At 41.8% G+C, this 18,726-nt stretch overlaps 3 protein-coding genes and 1 long non-coding RNA gene across 12 annotated transcripts in view; 2 read left to right on the top strand and 2 right to left on the bottom strand.

The window, feature by feature from the left end:
* The first annotated feature begins 22 nt into the window (after nt 1-22).
* cenps (centromere protein S) lies at nt 23-1,507 on the top strand. The gene is made up of 5 exons (XM_086039967.1): nt 23-198; nt 284-407; nt 1,087-1,120; nt 1,193-1,259; nt 1,362-1,507. The coding sequence occupies exons 1-5, from the start codon at nt 169-171 to the stop codon at nt 1,440-1,442; spliced, it is 336 nt and encodes a 111-aa protein (XP_085896093.1). The 5' UTR covers nt 23-168; the 3' UTR covers nt 1,443-1,507.
* tardbpb (TAR DNA binding protein b) lies at nt 1,335-7,386 on the bottom strand. Of its 5 annotated transcripts, XM_086039948.1 has the most exons (7): nt 6,725-7,386; nt 5,765-5,928; nt 5,522-5,671; nt 5,255-5,425; nt 4,166-4,646; nt 3,097-3,284; nt 1,335-2,410 (listed from the first exon to the last, which is right to left on the bottom strand). In XM_086039948.1, exons 1-7 carry the CDS (start codon nt 6,963-6,965, stop codon nt 2,375-2,377), a joined length of 1,431 nt encoding a protein of 476 aa, XP_085896074.1. In that variant the 5' UTR covers nt 6,966-7,386; the 3' UTR covers nt 1,335-2,374. The 5 variants fall into 5 exon arrangements, with proteins under 5 accessions (XP_085896074.1, XP_085896070.1, XP_085896071.1 ...); XM_086039944.1 differs by having other exon boundaries at nt 1,335-3,216; nt 4,136-4,646; nt 5,255-5,671; XM_086039945.1 differs by having other exon boundaries at nt 1,335-3,212; nt 4,136-4,646; nt 5,255-5,671.
* LOC147141803 (uncharacterized) lies at nt 6,672-8,753 on the top strand. Its single transcript, XR_015088067.1, has 3 exons — nt 6,672-7,428; nt 8,491-8,528; nt 8,650-8,753. It is a non-coding gene; the product is annotated as an uncharacterized LOC147141803 (long non-coding RNA).
* A 49-nt stretch (nt 8,754-8,802) lies between these two features.
* gnb1b (guanine nucleotide binding protein (G protein), beta polypeptide 1b) overlaps nt 8,803-18,726 on the bottom strand; it is an 18,772-nt gene continuing 8,848 nt past the window's right edge. For 4 of the 5 annotated variants that reach the window (XM_086039953.1, XM_086039952.1, XM_086039949.1 and 1 more), the window contains 10 exons: nt 17,466-17,571; nt 17,348-17,386; nt 16,984-17,090; nt 16,701-16,764; nt 16,254-16,416; nt 15,280-15,346; nt 14,997-15,198; nt 13,715-13,931; nt 12,982-13,097; nt 8,803-10,616 (listed from right to left, as the gene is read on the bottom strand). In XM_086039953.1, coding sequence (XP_085896079.1) covers nt 12,991-13,097; nt 13,715-13,931; nt 14,997-15,198; nt 15,280-15,346; nt 16,254-16,416; nt 16,701-16,764; nt 16,984-17,090; nt 17,348-17,386; nt 17,466-17,522 — 1,023 coding nt within the window. In that variant the 5' untranslated portion in view covers nt 17,523-17,571 and the 3' untranslated portion in view covers nt 8,803-10,616; nt 12,982-12,990. Of the gene's footprint in view, nt 10,617-12,981; nt 13,098-13,714; nt 13,932-14,996; nt 15,199-15,279; nt 15,347-16,253; nt 16,417-16,700; nt 16,765-16,983; nt 17,091-17,347; nt 17,387-17,465; nt 17,572-17,658; nt 18,687-18,726 lie in introns of those variants that run through there. The other variant, XM_086039954.1, reaches the window with a different exon arrangement.

Raw genomic sequence — 18,726 nt, 5'->3', positions numbered from 1 at the left:
TCTTGACGTAAGGCGTTGGTTGGTTTGTCTTGAATTTGTACCGCGAAGTTCCTTTCAACAAGTAAACATGGCCTCTCATCTAGTTGCTGTATTATAACCATTGAGACTAGATATTGTTCGTAATGCTGTATCTTACTTGAAGACTAGATTAGTCGGTTTAACACGAAAATGTCAGAGACCGAGGACGAAACGCGACTGGTAGGTAAACACAAACACCCATGGATATTGTTACATACTACATTGTGTTAAATGTCGCGAATAACACACTTTCCAACCATTCCAGCGATTAAAGGCGGCCGTACATTACACGGTCGGTCGAATGTGCCAAAAAATGGGCGAGGAGCACCGCAGAGAGTTTAGCCGACAAGTAGTAGCGGCCATAACAGAGACAGCCTTCAGACAATGTGGTGCGTGCCGACCAAAAATCTATTTTTTTCCCCATATTAATCGAATGTTTATAATGTAACACTTTCCTGATCAATCTAATTGAATAGTTATGTCCTTTATCTTAATGCTCCTAGTATTTTTTTTTAAATTAAATAACTATTTTAAAATGTTGACTGTTGACTTTTAATACAGTACAATTTACATTGACTGACACATTTTTAGCAGTCGTAAGTACTTCCTGAGTAATTTCTGCTTCATCATCCAGTCTCAAAATCTCCTTTCCATGTGTTCATATTTATGTTAAGTCTTTTATACAATTAAAAAAAAAACCGTTATGGTCATTGTTTTTTCTCTTTTTTTTAACAATCTGCTGCTTTGCCCTGTCCTGCTATAAATTCCCCTTTAGGGACCAATAACGTAATTTCTTAATCTCCCCCTCCTTTGTTGAAGAAAAAAAACATTTAGATACATATTTTGGAGTTTGATTACAAAACGAGAAGGGGTACACAAATAGCATCCACTGTAGTTTAAAAAATGTACAAAAACTGACTCTTTAGGTAGATGTTTAACATTTTGAGTTGACTTTGAAAACTAACAATCCCCAAATTCTGCCTTTGCAGCTGGTTCATGTGTGCCAGAAGCATATCTTTAATATGTAAATTGACATTGACTCAAGGCTTTTTGTTGGTTCTTTTTCAGATATATTTGCTAAAGACTTGGAAGCGTTTGCAAAGTAAGCATTTTTTCTCACCATTTAATTGGTGAGCTGGGGTTTTGTGGGTTAACCTCAGCTCTCTGATTACAGACATGCTAAAAGATGCACTGTGTCAGCAGAGGATGTAAAACTTTTGGCCCGTCGCAGCACTGCATTGGTGAGTTTTTCCAGTCAAATATTTTCAAAAAATGCGCCACACCTCAACGGATAAACATTATATAATACACAGAACTTCTTGTTTTATTCCCCTTTATTTCAGTCGATACACATACAGAGGAAAAGTGAAGAAGTGGAAAAAGAGAAGGAGGCTTTGAAAAAGAAGAGGAAGAGCAAAGAATAAGACAGAGGCGGGTCCTTACTCCCCACACTTGCCCTAAACATTCTAATAAACATTTCAACAACATGGCAAAATTTGTTGTATTGAGGTGGTGTTCTCTAATGCAGGATTTACACTGCATGGTGACAATTCCAATTTTTGTTTTTGCTGTCGAGTGGCACAATTAGGATGTGTCATGGCAGTGTAAACTGAGAGCGCGGTACGAATGAAATCGCACATCTTAAGATTGTGATCATGCCTGCAAAACTGTGGATAAGAAATGTATACACAATATAGTGTAAATATGCTACATTACACAACAAGCAGTATTACAGACACAGGCCAGTGGCCAGACATTGAAATCTATTATAGGGGGAGTTGTCTCGACTTGCCCTGTTGTCCTTGATGGGATTGCTGGTGGGAGACATTGCCATAAACAGAGGATCGGGGTTGCAAGTAAAGAAATTAGATTTGGCCCATGTGTTCCATCAGTATAAAATAGCCATATTGTATATGTGTTACCTGATATATACAACAACAAAAACCGAGTACGGGCTTTTAATGAGAATTGGGCATTTGGACTTGCAGTGTAAATCCATTTGTCTTGCCGATGCATCGGCATCAGCTCTGTATAAGATAGTCAAGTAGCCATACTCATTGATGACTTTGTAAACTTTCTATAAAAGTGCAGTAACATCAGTGACCGTTCCACAGATGTGAAATTTGACAGGCAGCCGTCCAATCACCAAGAGTATGGAAACATAGACCCTTTTTATCACTCAACTCTCACAGCGTTGCAGGAAATCTCTCTTATGCCATACAAGCAGAGGGGAAAAGGAGCATTCTCTCTCTCTCTCACAAGCTAAGAAATTGAGCAAAAAGACAGGTACTACCCCATGTCTGAGAAGGCCACACACAAAGTGTTGGAACTTCCGTCTTCGTCCTTCAGTCGGGGTTCAAATGGAGACCTCGACCAGCAGAGCCCAAGGTCCCTAGATGTGTGAATTGAATTAGTTTCTTTAATCCCACGCAAGTAACATCAACTAAATCTATTCAAATGAACTTTATTAGACAGCTCCCTTCATTTGACATCTTTTCCCAAACATCTAGAATAGCCTATATAAAAAGGGAGAGTGAGGGGGGACCATTAGGACACCACTCCACATTCTCACATCACACGTGTGTCCCACCAGGGTTTCATCAGTCTGCGTCATCCACCTCAAATGCACACGTACAGATCAGTCCAGGAACAAGAACAGCACACACCATACAGCATTCAAATCAGATTATAGAAGCATTACAAAGAGCACAACACTCCACTACATTTTCATGTTGACACATTAAGAATAAGTAGAAAATCTTGCAGAGACTTAAAAGGGGGAAAAAAAAAAAAATCTTCTGACACACTTATCAAAAGGATGTCCACGTTTACGGGGTGGGAGGCGCTTGTAGCGTCTGATGCTTCCACTCACACATTCATAGAAAATCAGTCACATTTTGGGGGGGCTCGTACACCGCACAAGCAGTCCTCAGTCCGCTCACTCACCAACCGCTCCACTCTTCGCCACAAGCCATCCGCACTCATCAGATTCCCCCCCGCATCCAAAAAATGTCACTTGCGCAGTTCTCGCTCCAATCATAAGTGGATTTTTTTTTTAAAAAGTGAAAACACACCCACCGTCTCGTGAGAACATGCGGAGTGAAGCCGTTGTTTGATGGCATAGCATTTACACAGGCGGGAAGAGGGAGAGTGATAGCGCTTATCGCCCCTGCGACAATGTTGCCATATTGGAGCTTCCTTGCAGGAAAACGGAAGAGAGGTCAACTGCAGAAGAGATTTCAATGAAGGCTTTTGTCCACTTTTGACTGAAAATAAAAGTTGCACTTAAAAAAACATGTAAACGTTCAACCAGATTCTCCCCAATGCAAGACTGCCTGAAAATTATAACTTAGCTAGATAATGGCAAACAACAAACATGCATTTATCTTTCTTCATCGCAAATCATCACAGTACACAATACATGCATTAGAGAATCCAGTTGAAATTGATATAAAGAAGACGGGAGAAAAAAAAAATCACTTTAGTCGTTAGTCAAACAGGGGTGTCCAAACTTTTCTTCCAAGAGTTGCTTTGTAGAAAAAAATGGAGGATGAAGAGCCACTGACATGCCTCAATTTGTAATTAGTTGTACACATCTTTACCAATCAATCAGTGTAGGTAGGTGATGAAGCAAAAATCCAGGATTTTTGGGTGGCCGTTGCCCAAAAAAACATATTAGCCCCTGTACTGAGCAGCAGCAAAATCATATCTCTGCTTTCCAAAGCTGACCATTACACAGACCAGAACTTTGAGCAAACAATAATTGCTATTCTGAGGCACACATTGCTCAATGATGTGTGATTGGAGAAAAACAAGTGAGAGATAAAAACAGATTTTTTTTTTCCTACTAGCCAGCTAGTGTAGAAAGTAGTGCAATGCAAACAGCACGAGCTGTGCCAATTGTTAATTTTAGTATTAGCCATGCACCAGGGGAAAAAAAAAATTGGTGGGCCGCAAATGGCCCCTGGGCAGCAGTTTGGACACCACTGCTCCAAATAATATTGTTAGCTTCTTTTCCTCCCAATGTACAAAACATCTTCCACAAAAAGTGTTCAGATACGCAGACACCCCGAAAAAAAATGTGTCTAAATGCTTAACTCTTTCTCACAATACTTACCGCACGCATACACTTTGCTTTATTACATACCCCACCCAGATGACTTTGACTCCATGCTGGACCCAAACCCTGAGCTAAACCCACTACCGCCACTGGTGGAGTTTGCGCCCGTGCCCCAGCCCAGGCTGGCCGAACCGGCGCCGTAGTTGCTGTTGCCCGCGCTGAACGACTGACTCTGGTCTCGACTGGAGCCGGTGCCGCTGGTGCCGCTGGCTGACGATGACGACTGCTGCTGGCTGGCCAGCATGCCCATCATCCCCCAACTGCTCTGCAGGGCCGCCTGCGCCGCCGCCATCATTGCCGGGTTCAGGTTGAAGGAGCCGAAATTGGCCATGTTACTGTTGGTGCTGCTTCCCATGCCGCTACGACTGGCCCCGAACGCCTGGGCGCCGAAGCCGTTTCCGAAACGTGCGCGATCAAACTGCCTGTTTCCGTGTTTGGGCTCTGCGTTTGAAATGTGGACACTCACGCCCTTGATGATCAAGTCTTCGCCGCACAGAGACTGAGCAACCTAGAAGGGGTTTGGGGGTGAAAAAAAACATACCAGTATCAGGTCAAATTCAAGTAGGTCGCTAAGATATTTACAATAAACTGGCAATTATCTACAAATATGGCAACAGCACTATTAAAGTGGTTTCCCGCCTGAGCACTGGAAATTGAATATTAGGGACTTCAAGTCTGTCATCGCACTTTTGTGCACTACGAATAGGTCAAGCGTGCCTCAGTTCAATGTCAGCCGCCACAACGATTGCTTCCGACATCAAAATAAAACCTCTCCCGACTAACATTCTCTGTGAAACGGTGACCGTATGCATGCAGGAAAGCTACCAGCGAGACGATTATCTCCGTGTTGCTGCTCCGCGGCTTCAATGGTGTGTTAAAATATGTCCTTACACGAAACGGTCCATGGTGCACTAAAAGTGTGGACTACAGAAGGCTGCCCTTGAGAAATAAATAGATAAATACAATTTTTTGGCCCTAAACATCACATTTTTTGAAGGAAAAAAAATAAATACATGAGTCATTTTCAGAAGGTGCGAATTACCAAAAAAAAAAAAAAAAAACCTCCCACAGCACACTGCCATAAAGAAAGTCATGAAACACTTGGTCAAATAATACCTGATCATCTGCAAACGTGACAAAGGCAAAAGCGCGAAACGGTTTGGGGATGAAGACGTCCGTGACTTCTCCGTACTGCATAAAGAACTGCCTCAGCTCATCGGTTGTCATGTCCTCCGTGCAACGTCCCACGAACACTTTGCGGCTCCTCAGCGGCTCATCTGGGCCTTGCTGTGAACACAAGGTTAGTATTACTAGGTTAGAAAAACAAGTCCTCAACACCATTAAATTTGTTGCAGTGGTGTGTTGTGCTTGAGAGGACATTACCATATTCACCTTGGAGTTGGGGAACTTGCAGTCACACCATCTGCCATCAATCATGTGGCGCTGGGCGATGACCTTTTCCTGGGATTCGTACTCTGTGAACCGCACAAAGCCAAACCCTTTGGAGTTTCCTGACCTGCCGTCTCGTTTTACCTGACCAGAGAAGAAACAGCGCACTCTGGTGGCTGATCATCAAGCCATGTGAAAATGCAACAAGGGTATTTTACCCAGGTCATGCGGCCATACCTGTACCATGATGACTTCGCCAAAGGTGCTGAAGTAGTCTTTCAGATCCTGCTCGGTGGTTTTCCAAGGAAGACCCAACACGATCAGGTCCGACGTCTTCATGTCGCCCCGCTTCATTTTCACAGCTGACGAGGCATCAATTTCTTCCATTTTCCTTTTGTTATCTGTGTATAAGACATTGGCTCTGCTGATTATCTTGTCAAAATGTCTTTAGCTTACAAAAGTCTGCTTGCTTAATGCACAGACGCACAAAACATCACTGAGGCAAACAAACCTAGCATTGGTGACACACTAATTAAAACGCCACAGTGCAGTTACTCATAGGCATGTTATTTGTTCTCTGCAAAAACTATTACTGCATCTTACTGAGCTGTTGTGATTGTTTTCTCCAGGTATTTATGTATTATACAACCCCCTGGTGTCCAAGGTGCGCATACTCGAGCAGCACAATTCACATTGAATAGTCAAGGCCGTGTTATTATTATTATTCTAATTAAAAACATGTTCTAAACATTTCGTTTGTGTTTTAGTGGGGCTGGAACAGATTGGTGGCACGTCCATTCATCTATTTCAATGGGGAAAGACGATTTGAGATAACAGTGCAGTCATGGAAAGAATTTATTTTCGGCATTGGAGGTACTTGTGTTTACTTAATGCCACGGATCACACCCCTAAACTAAGTGACAAAGTGGAATTAGGCGACTTCGTGATTGAACGATGCCGCTACGTGAGAAAATGCAAAAACGCGCTTTAAACGGGGCTTCTCGCAAAGTGAGCGTCCCAAAGGCGCTTTAAAACAAATCACCGCAACTCATATGGGGAACAATGCAGCGCCGCTCGCCCCCACCCACCAATGACGCCGACCCCGTACGTCACTATAGTGAATACAAATAACGTGCAACTTTGACAGGCATTTCGAGGAGAAAAAAGAAAGTAACACAAACGTGTGGTTTCGTTTACCTTTCGGATAGTTCACCACGTACACCATGTTCCCCCAGCCTGTCTCTGGGGCGTGCAGGACGCCTTCGACGATCCGTACGCCACGCATGCACTGGGACACGGGGCTCCTGAACCGGAGGCCGCACGCTCCGGGGAACTGGGCCGACACCGTCGACAGCAGAACGGTGCCGTCGTCCTCGGACGGGATCTCCATGGGCTCCTCGTTCTCCTCCTCGGCCACTCGGACGTACACTTCGGCCATTTGTCTGGAGTTACGACGGCTAATGTAGCTAGCGGCACTGAATGAGTCCAGCAAACTTTAAAACATCTAATTAAACCGTTTGTAATCGTATGAATTTCCTTTTAGGTTTAAACATAAGTTGTAGTGAACAAGAATCGGGTTACGCATGCGTGTCGGGTCTTTGTTCGTTCCAAAGGTGTTGAATGTCAACAACGCAGTAAAAGTACCTCTCAACGACATTAACATCCACGAAAACTCTACAAAAGCAAGACAAAACAAAAAAATGTCCTCGCCTTTACACTTTTCTGCTGCAATTGCGTTTCTATACAATATCGTCTCACCCAGAAATACGACATAAAGAGTGCTTTTGTTGTTGTTCCACGAGGTACAACAACCACACCGCCATGTACGTTCGTCGAAAGAGGATTACCTAAGAGAAGCAGGAAGCGCGTCATCAAAAACGGACGGATTTATTTTACTCAAGGTAAATTAATCATTGTTTTGTTGTTTAATGGCGTCGTATTGCACCACTTAAGAACAGCCCCTTTAAAACCGAAACTCTACTGAATTTCAAAAGAGTTGCCGCCGTCATTTTAGTTGGTTTTGTTAGTTCTGTTTTGTACTATAGAACTACCCCCCATTTTGTGTCCAGACATGGTACAGACCGCACAGCTCCGGCTGTCCTCCGAAACAATATCAAGATGGCCGGCCACCTGCGTTTTTCGTAAACAATAATCTAATTGTGTTGGATTCATATGGTTGCCGGCAAGATGGTTCCCTTTAGACAGCTCTCATACCACATTGCACATATATCATCTAGTTTATTCTATGTTGATTCTGTAACACATACGCGTTTAATATTAAAAACCAGGAAAGGTAGACGCGGACGCCGGACGGCATGGTGACAGTGGTTAAGGACGTCAAGCACGTTAAGCCTCAGTTCCGAAATTTAGGGTTTGAATCTCAGCTCCAGCCGCCCACTCTCCCCTAGCTTGCTTATGAAATTGATTTTGGTTTTAATATAGTACCAGCAATTACTGTCACTCAATGTCAAGGGCAGCAGTGAAACAGCGGTTAACACGTCTGCCTCACAGTCGGGAGGTTGTGGGTTCGAATCTGAAGGTTGCATGTTCTCCCCGTGCTTGTGTGGATTTTCTCACGTCATAACAACATGCTTGTTAGGTGCATTCAAGACCGAATGCCCCTTCCAACCTTGCTTCTCTCATCCGAAAGTCAGCTGGGACAGGCAACAGGCCTATCTGCGAAACTAAGGGAGAGCAATTACAAAAAATGATTGGCTGGATCTTGTAAAATAGAGTACTAACTCTTCGAAATCATTTCAAAATAACTTGAAAATTTCATTGTAAAATCAGAAATAAAATTCTTTTAAGATCTTCACTGTTATAAGCACCAATAATTATCACATAATACGTTTTACCTATTCAGGACTTTTGAACCTCTCAGTTGCTTTTCATAGCAACAAAACATAAATATAAAGTGGGATCGTGATACTGTTTGTTTCCTTCTATACCACTTGCCTTCACAGGGGTCCCAGGTGCAATGGAGCCTAACCCAGTTGACTGGGTGAGAGAAGCAGTGTCCACCCTGAACCAGCCAAACGCAGGGCACACTGAGACAAGCACTCACTCACATCATCTGTATGAAAAAATGTGTCTTTAATTATTCTAACGTGTCTTTTTGAAAGGTGGGAGAAAGCCGGAGTATATGGAAAAAATGCTGAGTTGAGATTCAAATTGGACTGTGAAGTAGGTATGCTAGCCACTACCCAGCTGTGCTGCTTCAAATGCATTATCAAATAGGGATGTGGGGTACAAAAATAGAATCCAACACTGTAAGGTAACTCTCAAACAGCTTTTTATTACATCTTCAATCAATAACAGTACATTTTAGTACAGTATCTATCTTGCATCCAGCTCACCGTGGAACACCAACTGACTGAAAGGAAGGAAAAAAAAAAATGGAAAGCTACATAAGGGTGCAGAGCTCTAGTATATTCATGGAAAGGTGGAGGGAGCAGGAAAATCCATCTGGAGATAAATCGCATTTTCACTTGTGGCCACACACACAAAAATACATCACATTTATTGAAGTACATCATTGCAGAGAAAGGAAAAAGTGAGAATGTCACGTTAACAAAAGTGCTTCTGTATACAGTGAAATGTCATTCAGATGTTCTGCTTTTTCAATTTAAGACCAAAGGAAAACTAGAAACCCAAGTGTCACATGGACACTGTGTATGTGTGTTTGTTCCACCGAGTGAAGATTTTTAGGAGAGAAAAGAAGCTTGCCAAGGATAGAATTACAACAATGATTGTTAAATTCTTAAAAATTGGTATCAAACGAACTGATAAGTATATTTGACACTAGGTATGCAGTCTCTTGCTCACTCTGGTGCATAGCATTACCAGTTATTAGTATGCAGTTGGCGCCCCAAAAATGACTTGGATTAGGTTCAATTGATAAGGTTAACTCCTTTTCAGAAAAAAAAAATCTAGGACTGTTATTTTTTCCCATTTATTTTATTTTAGCACCACTGAAAGCAAGTCTACAGCATGCACATCTAAATTAAGTCGTGTGAGACAAAAGTAAATGTCTCAACTTAAAAACAGACCTTTTTTTTTTCTCAAACATTGATTTTTTTTGTACATTTCATTCACAGAGTTGCAACTGCAGTCCCAAGCAAAGGAAGTGTCTAGTCAGGTGAGGTGTTTCACTCAAAAAAGTGGATACTAAACAAGACCCTAAACCGCCCCCCCACCCCAATCCATGTCAGAAAATCCAACTACTGCACCTCCTCTGCTCCAGATAATCTCAGCACCTGCCTACCATGTCTTCCCACCCAAAGTCAATGGCATGTACGATAATTTAAAATGGAGGGGGTGTGGAGGGTTATAACTGGACAAAGTTACTCATAAGTAACTCAGTCACAAGTTACTCCTTTTGTACTGGAATGAGCATTCATAACTTATAGCATGTGCTTGGTTAGTTAACATCGTATTAGTTGAGAGGCAAAGCTTCTTCATGTGCAAAAGGCTGTGATGAGGGGGAAAAACAGCTAGTATATAAATACAGACATTTTGGAAAAGCTGCTCGTGTAATATGATCCAAGCTTTTTTTTTTTTTTTATTTTATTTATTTTTTTTTAACTTTCGCATGTTTTTATCTCTCATCGCTCATATGTGATTTAACTGGATTAGAAAGGACAAGCTGTCATTCAAACATAGCTAAAACCACTAAAGAAATACAACCCCCCCAAAAAAAGCCATTGAGTAACAAACCGTCGGAATAGAATTCTTTAAAAAAAACAAAAAAAAAAAAAAAACAAAGTTAAATAATTTGTACAATTACACTCCAACATTTGCTTTCAAGACACACGTTTGAATGGGATGATAGTGTTTTTTTCTCTTTCTTTCAAGGTAACATGAAATGGTCCGAGAAGGAATGCACAAGTTTCTGATTTGATACCACAGGAGATCCTTTCTTTAATTAGGTGATAAGACAATTGTGCTCTTCTTTGTGTTGGAAAGGATTGTTTTTCCCTTCGACATTTTTTGTGGTGTCCAAGTCAGTTTTAAACAGTGTTGAAGAAGATGTTGTGAACATTCTGAAGTGGTAATGGTCTTCCAGTCGGCTTTGGAGTTAAAAGGACATCTAGGGAGTAAAGACGAGAGGCAAATGTAAAACAATAGTCCGCTTTTTGATCCAATTTGTACAGATGGTCTGCTGTTTACGACAATGTGTTCCTAGGAGTTTTAGCAAATGTTTATCACTAACCTATGTTAATGGAGTCGTAAAGTCAGAATTACAGCTAATATTTGTATGAAAAACACTTGTAGGCCATAAACGGGGCATCTACATTAAATCAGATAAAAAATTACTTTTGCATTATTAAACAATCATAGGCACACGTGAGTTCCATGTATTATTTTTGTCCACATGTGGTCACCATCTACTGTAGTAACTTTGAGTGTGTACGTCTTTACAAGGCGATGTCTGGCCTAGTAAGTGACATGGGCTTCAGCAAATAAAAGTGCAGAGCTAGCTGTTAGAGAGCTGCTAACTATATACAGGCATATGTATATACACAAAATGGGTCACACCGGATATTAAAAACAAAAAATAATAATAGGTAACATTGCCGGAAAAGGTTGAAAACGAGCAAAAATACTTGATATATAATTGTAATTTATATTTGACAATACGCCCGTGGCTCCAAGTGATGTCTGTCGCTGTTGAAGCTACACTGATTGCAGCAGAAGAGCCCATTTAGCTGAAAGCTAGTGACTTGACCCCAATCGCTACTCATCCTAATAGATTCGTATCAGCGGCGAGAAAAACACGGACGCGAGTATATAAGTCCAAAGTCTGCTGAAAACCAACGGCTTGACTCATCCCCAAATTATGCTAGTTTTAATACATTCATATCAGCGGCGAGAAACAAACACGGACACAAGCAGGTGAGTCCCAAGTTAGCCGATAGCCAACGACTTGAGGCTCATCCCAATCGCTGCTTGTTTTAATAAATTCATATCAGCAGTGAGAAAAAAGGGCAGCTGCACAAAGTGATGTTTCACTGGCAGAATTAATGCGCAGACAAGAATTTTGTCCAAACGACAATTTTATCCATCACAGAATAACAAACGCCATCTCACTGCACTGTGTTGTACTGTCAGTTTCACTTGTTGGAATACGCCAAACGGCCACGGCTCAATGAAGCGTAACTAGTGGTGAGTGACATATTTAATCATTTGTTTTGATTTTGGTCCTTGAAAGGATGTCCCCACATGAAAATGCTTTCATTTAGAAAGAAAATGTGTTTGTTTCTGTGTGTATGTGTGTGCATTGCCAGAATGTCACTGCACAGCAACATAACATCTTTTAATCTTTGTATTCTTTGGTAGTATTTTTGACAAAAGGTTAGAATTACAGAAATTCAGACAAATTGTTCTTGAAGTGAATTTTGCTAGGTTGGCAGCTCTGCTGTTAACTGGCTAACCTGTTGGCTAGTCTGTGTGTTGATTGACTCCGAGCGAGCAGAAGCCATTGGCAGCTCGTGTATGAATGAGTTTATGTTCTTGTTTTCTTTCTATTGGTCTATTCTTCACCACTTTGCTGCAGCATTACAATGTTACAACTTGCAATGGTAAGCAATGGTCACGCTGGCGACTATACATGCTGTTGGGGTACACTTTATCTACCTTGTTAAATGATGCTGAACATTGTATATTGTTTTTCAGACTCTTCACTCCTGGCTCGGTACCATTGAACCAACTTATTTCTACATGGAGAGGTGCGTCAAACTGCTCTAACATCAGCCTCTCTATGCAAAGCTTTGAGGTAGAGAATTTGCTTCAAACCTTTTTTTTTTTTTTTTTTTTTTAAATTAGCATTCCAGTCATTCAATAAATTGTTGCAGTCGTAAATACTACCAGTACAAATTTTAGCCTGGGAATTCGCCAATATCTTGTTCAATTTTGGGCAAAGAGAGACATGTCCACCCAGTTTGGTGTTGATTGGTGGAAACGGGTGTGGTGGGATAATTTTTCTATCATTCCAGAGGGCACTAGTGAATGAGGGGTTGTGCTTATAACCCCCAAAATACATACATACGGAATGCTTGTGAAAACAGGGTTTCGAGTTCCTAGATCTTTACATACTGAGGCCCCCAAAAAGGCCATTTATTAATCTGAAGAATAATAAACAGCGATTCCAAGAGGGTCTTCATAAAAATAGGCTAACCGTCTACAATATCCGAGGCAGCCAATAAGACTCCACGCTTGAGACTTAACACGCTTGTTTGTTTTGGTTAGCTACAGTTCAAATGGGCTCAGCAATTCTCGAACATTCGCGTACAGTATGTGAAGAGTAGTGTCTTTGAACTCAAGCCATTACATTTACCACACGTACTGGACATCGACGTGCATTTGTTTCACAGCATAATCATTCATTCGAATCCTGCGGTTGACATTTGATCTGTCACCTTTAACGCCGGTATTAGTGAATGAGGAAAAATAACCTTCAGGCTTCAATTCCAGATCTTCAGGAAGCTGTCCCAGGATCCTGTGGCAACTGCCATGCCATCATCAGTCACGCCCAGGCAGCTCACGCGGTTGTCATGGCCTGCCAACACACCTGGAAAGGTAAAAATACTTATTATGGCGCATTGACTTAAATGGCTTGTATACAAATAGTCAGGTCCGTGGAGTTCCTACCCACCCATCAAGTGTAGGGATGAGTATATAAGACCGTAGTTTTTTTTTTGGTATGGACCAATTTCAGTTGGTACAACTAAGCACAATTTACATGAAATCAAAAGGTAGTTTTCAAGTTTTGCTTCTGAAGCACCTCTTTCTACATTGTGACTGTGCGGGAGTTGGTGATTTTACATGGCGCACTTGAACGCAGAAATGTACATACACCACATAATGACGTCTCCCACTCACACAGGATTTCAAACACGCTTAGACTACATTTCCGGGTTAAGCAAGATTTGTCTGCTGCCAAGTCAAACAAATACAGCTTATGAAGTAAATTGTAGCGATGGTGAAGCCCCACACGCCGAATGAGTCCCAAATGACCGCCAAAGCACCCTATCACTGGGAATCCTTGTGTTCACGTGACAAGATTCTGTGGGACTGACCCTCTGGTGACACTGGCTATTATAACTGGCCGAGGTCACTAATGACGACATTGGTATGCTTACTCGAACTGCGCATGCGCAAAAGACTCTTATTGATGACTGGACTCACCGGCACGGTCGGCCTTTAGTGTGTCCCACACATTGCAGTTGAAATCGTCATATCCGGCCAGGAGGAGACGGCCACTCTTGGAGAACGCCACTGAGGTGATGCCGCAGATGATGTTGTCGTGAGAGTAGATCATCAATTCCTGATCGGCGCGCAGGTCAAACAGCCTGCAGGTGGCGTCATCTGAGCCAGTGGCAAAGGCGTTGCCATTGGGGAAGAACTGGAACCGAAAACATTAGAAAATCACAATATACACTAGTCACAAAATGTTAGAGATATTCAGCTTAGTGCTTTGTTACAGTTGTTATTGCTGTTGTGAAATGCGCTATACAAATATAATTGTATTGTTTATCCGCATTTGTCACTTCCCGTTGGTGCTCCGAGCGCTGATTTGCTAGCTAACAGCCTATCAGAGTTACCAAATGTCACGACCCCGATTCAACATGCTGAAACGCCCACCAGACGGGTTACGACGCTACGACGGTGGTCACTACACCAATCAGACGGCGCAATCAGACGCCACAACGGTTCACGACCTCTGACATCGGATTGGTGTATCTAGGCCGTTACTCTTACGCACCTTGCGCTGGTACTTCTTGTAGTGTCAAAATCCTGGTACTCCTAGTGTTAATTTGACCTTGTCTAAACGTTCGCAGAATTTACAAGACCACAACTTGCTTGAGCTGAACTGCAAAAATCATAACCGGTGTTCATTCCATGACATTTTCCAAGGAAATATACTTCTATGCCTTTCTGTGTGCACTTGAGCTCAATGGCCACTTCCCACCTGAGAGTTTGAAGCCTCACAATGGCAAAGTACTATAGCAAGCCCTTTAATACTGAAAAGCTAGGCTGGGTTTGTGTTGCAGATATCAGTATTTCAGTTTTGCCTAGCCAAAAATAAAAAAATAAAAATAAAGTCAGATAATCACAACTACATTCTTCCTGTCTACAATTGGTAGTTGATCATTTGTTAGGTATCATCTTGGTCTAATGATGTGAAAATGAGATAAAATATATAAAAGATAAAACAATGAAATAAAAAAGATCTATTGGGCCATTAAACACTTGCTGTAAATGTTGCCATTCAGTTCTTTGGTGGTGCAAGTGGTGCAAAAAGTGCTTAAAGATTGAACAGTTTGGCGTGCATTCAGAAGTTGAGGAAAAGTCAAATTAAGTTCAGCTCTACAGGTTATTTAAGTTCATTGTGAAATTTCACCCAAAAGCCAAGTATCCCTCACGCTTTGTGGGTAAATTACTTATCTGAAGACGGACGTTGACTTACACAGATGGCATTGATGTCGGACTCATGGCCAGTGAAGGTCTGTCTGCACATGCCCTCTCTCACATCCCAGAGTTTGGCCGAAGCGTCACAGGCTCCGGAGACAAATAATCGGGAATCCGGGGCCAGAGAGAGGCTCATGACATCACCAGTGTGCCCGGCAAACGTGGTTGTCTGCTGGCCAGTTTCAATGTCCCAAAGTGCACTGTCACATAGCAAATACATGTTCTCTTGTAAGCCGTGGCATTTGCAAAATGGATTATCAAAACACTCCGCTTTCCCTTACCAGGTGGTGTCTCCCGAGCTTGTAACAATCTGGTTGTCATCAAGAAAACGACAGCAGGAAAGGTATCCTAAAATGGAGGTACACGCCAGGTCAGTCATCTAAATATTTGCTTGTTCTACATACAAACTTAAACTTATCTTGGCTGCAGTCCCATTAAAAAAAGGTAGCAGTAGTTTTCTTTTTTTTATTTTTTATTACCAGTTTTAACCAAAGAAGAACAACTTCCACATGAAAGACTACTTTTTAACTATTCATTTCAATGTATTTAACTTGAAAACGGGCCACTTAAACTTGCAACATAACTTGGTTATACGAGTTGTCGTATAATATAGGTTTCAGTGTTGTAAACTTGACCACTGCGTGACCAAATATGCCAGACAACAGTGATTCCCAACCACTGTACCGCAGAACCTTTTGTGCCGTGAATGTCGTGAAAGCTCATCAGATATGCTATCGGAAATGATCCCATTTCACCTAATTGGTCCAAAAATGATCATTTATTTACTACAAATACTGTTGTTCACCTAGCTATGCCTGCAACATGTAGCATAAATAGTATATAATATATAGTATACATAACAGAATTATCTGCGATTGGCTGGCAACCAGTTCAGGGTGTACCCCGCCTACTGCCCGATGACAGCTGGGATAGGCTCCAGCACGCCCGCGACCCTTGTGAGGACAAGCGGTATAGATAATGGATGGATGGATGGATAGCAGAATTATAAAAGGCTCTTCCACTAGATGACAGAAGGAAGTTAACATTTGTTGTCATTCATATGACAATGTCTTCTATAAAAAAAGGCCCTGAATTAACACCAAGTACATTCATGTGTAAATAGAGACGAAATCTTTCCTTTATTATAGTTTTTTGTGATACAGTATTTGTGTGTGGTGGTGCGCTGTTAGTTTCATAAAGTAAAGTATGTGCCTTGGCTAAACAAAAGGTTTGGCAACACAACCAAAGCCAGTACCTGTATGTCCGGCAAGCTCGCGGCTCACGCGTACGTTGCCCTCACGGGTTTTCAGGTTGTAAATGGAGCAGATGTTGTCTAATCCGCCGCAGGCCACGTAATTTCCTGATGGTGCATATGCGCATGTCATGACCCAGGAAGAACGAAGGGGAATGGCGTGGACCTACAACGAGAGTGGACAGCACATGTTGGAAATACCAGCATTTGTCCAACAGATAGCTTTTATTACATCTGATGATTGAAGACAACATGTGATACACTCAAGCCTAAAAAGTTGCCAGACACTTTGCGTATTACAACATATTCCAGTCGCCTGCTAAACAATTTTAGTTATTCGACTACATTTTTTGGCACGTGACTGTTTCACAGATGTGGCCAGTACAGTACAGTACAGTACAGTATCGTATCGTGCTGCGTATGTTGTATGCAATCATAAACATGACTTGCCTTGTTTGTGGTATAGCTGTCCCAAATAATTAGTTTGCCATCCTGAGAAGCACTGACCAAAAGCCTGAAAAACATGAATAGAAATACTGCAGCATAATCCATCCCATTATCTATATCGCTTATCCTCACAAGGGTCACGGGCGTGCTGGAGCCCATCCCAGCAGTCTACTGCAGCATAATATATTTTCTAATTACTTATGCCATACATTTTGTTAGTTACGTCACAATTTAATGGCATCCATACGAGATTGGACATAAAACCAGAGTGTGACTTAAGGGTTACCTGGAATCTGTTCCCCAGTGCATGGCATAGATTTTGGCCAGATGACCCCTCAGTGTTCGTCTTGTTCGCATTTGAATTCGCCCAACGGGATCTATGTTAGCCGTGATCTGAAAAACAAGACAGCATCCCCTTTGTTTTTCAGCATAAGAAATGGTCAGTGTCGTTTTCTTAAAGGTGCAGTGCACAGTTGCCTGCAGTGTCACCATTAAATGGGGTTTCCTATTGTGTCATGGAAAAAAAAATGGTAGGAACGCCATTGGACACAAGATGTCACTCAACTAGACTAATTAGTACAGGAATAAACAAATCGAGACATGTTAAAGGTTGTTGCATCGTCCGTGGAGATTGTGATGTGGGGGTTTACCTGTGATAGCGTGGCATCTGCACATGCTTTCCTGGCATCCTGTAAAGAAGAAAAAAATGGTAATCAGACCATGCTCATTTTAATAGCGTTACAGAGCGAGAATAAGTACTCGACTCACTCTGATTTGATTTTTGAGCTGCTCGGCCTCTTGGCGTAACTGGTCCAGTTCACTCATTTTTGTCTTCTTTTTCAGTCACCTCTCTCCAGCTATTGGGGCACTTGATCTATGAAACAAAAGTAGCCTGTTAATTGATACATAAACACAGTAATAAGCAAAGTGGCTCTAAAACTCAGACGACACAACCACCTACCAGGCCCAAGATGCTGATACAAGAAAAGGCGTACAGTTCACAGGCCAACCTTACTTTCCTGCCTCAATGTCACGGGATAATCCCAACACTCAAGCCAGACAAATCCTGTTGAGACATGTCGTTCGACTGATATGGAAAAGTAGTCGTCATCCATCTGACCTCAATCCCAGGGATACTCCCAATGTTTGCCAAGTAATCAATAAGACACTTCCCTTTTTGCCCCTTTAATAAATGGTAAAATAGTAAATGGTATGCACTTATATAGCACTTTATCTACACCATACGGTGCCCAAAGCGCTTTACAAAGCTTCATATTCACGCATACATTCATACACCAAAGGCGCTGCCCGGTCCACTGGTAGTAAATTAGGGTTTAATATATTGCTCAAGGAAACTTCGACATGGTCACAAGGGTTGACGATTCAGCACCATTTAATATACAATACAGGAGGGAACTCGGCATTCAATCGTCAACCCAAATGACCCAGTCGGAGCGATGAAGAGCCAACTTTGCCAAGATAGCACAACATAAACATGGTGAGGGCATGACTGCAAGCAACATTTTGCATGCTTGGATCGATCATATTAATTATTCAAGGAGAAGTACATTAGGAAGCAGATGACATTTAAGTGTTTTAAAATGGAGCAGGACTATTCGTCTCTATTCTGTCGGACACAAGTCGGAGAGCAGCCTGAAACTAATGGACGCATGAGAGTAAATGGTCAAAACTTCCCAATATGAGTCACCAAACTGCACATCAATCATACACAAGGTTAAATGTAACACTAGTGTAAATGATCAAGAATCTACAGCAACATCTAATGCGTTCTTGCCGATCTCCGCCAAACCACCTACACTAATCAGTTATGATTTTGTGCAGTAAGTTATCTTACTAAAAATCAAATAACAAAAGCCTAACGTCTTTGGATGAGGTAACAAACCCAAAAATTACCAGAATGAGATCCAAATTACCATAACCTACAAAGCTGCCGATTATTATTATTTTTTTTTTCAAATCTAATTACAACAAAACCCGACAACCAAGCAACCTGTCACCTTACCTGTAG

Source organism: Filicampus tigris, chromosome 9 (assembly GCF_054856515.1).
Source record: "Filicampus tigris isolate MCC_2025a chromosome 9, RoL_Ftig_1.0, whole genome shotgun sequence".
In the NCBI taxonomy this organism is placed as follows: Eukaryota; Metazoa; Chordata; class Actinopteri; order Syngnathiformes; family Syngnathidae; genus Filicampus; species Filicampus tigris.
The sequence above is the reverse complement of the archived record's forward strand: the minus strand, read 5'-3'. Positions and strand labels throughout refer to the sequence as shown.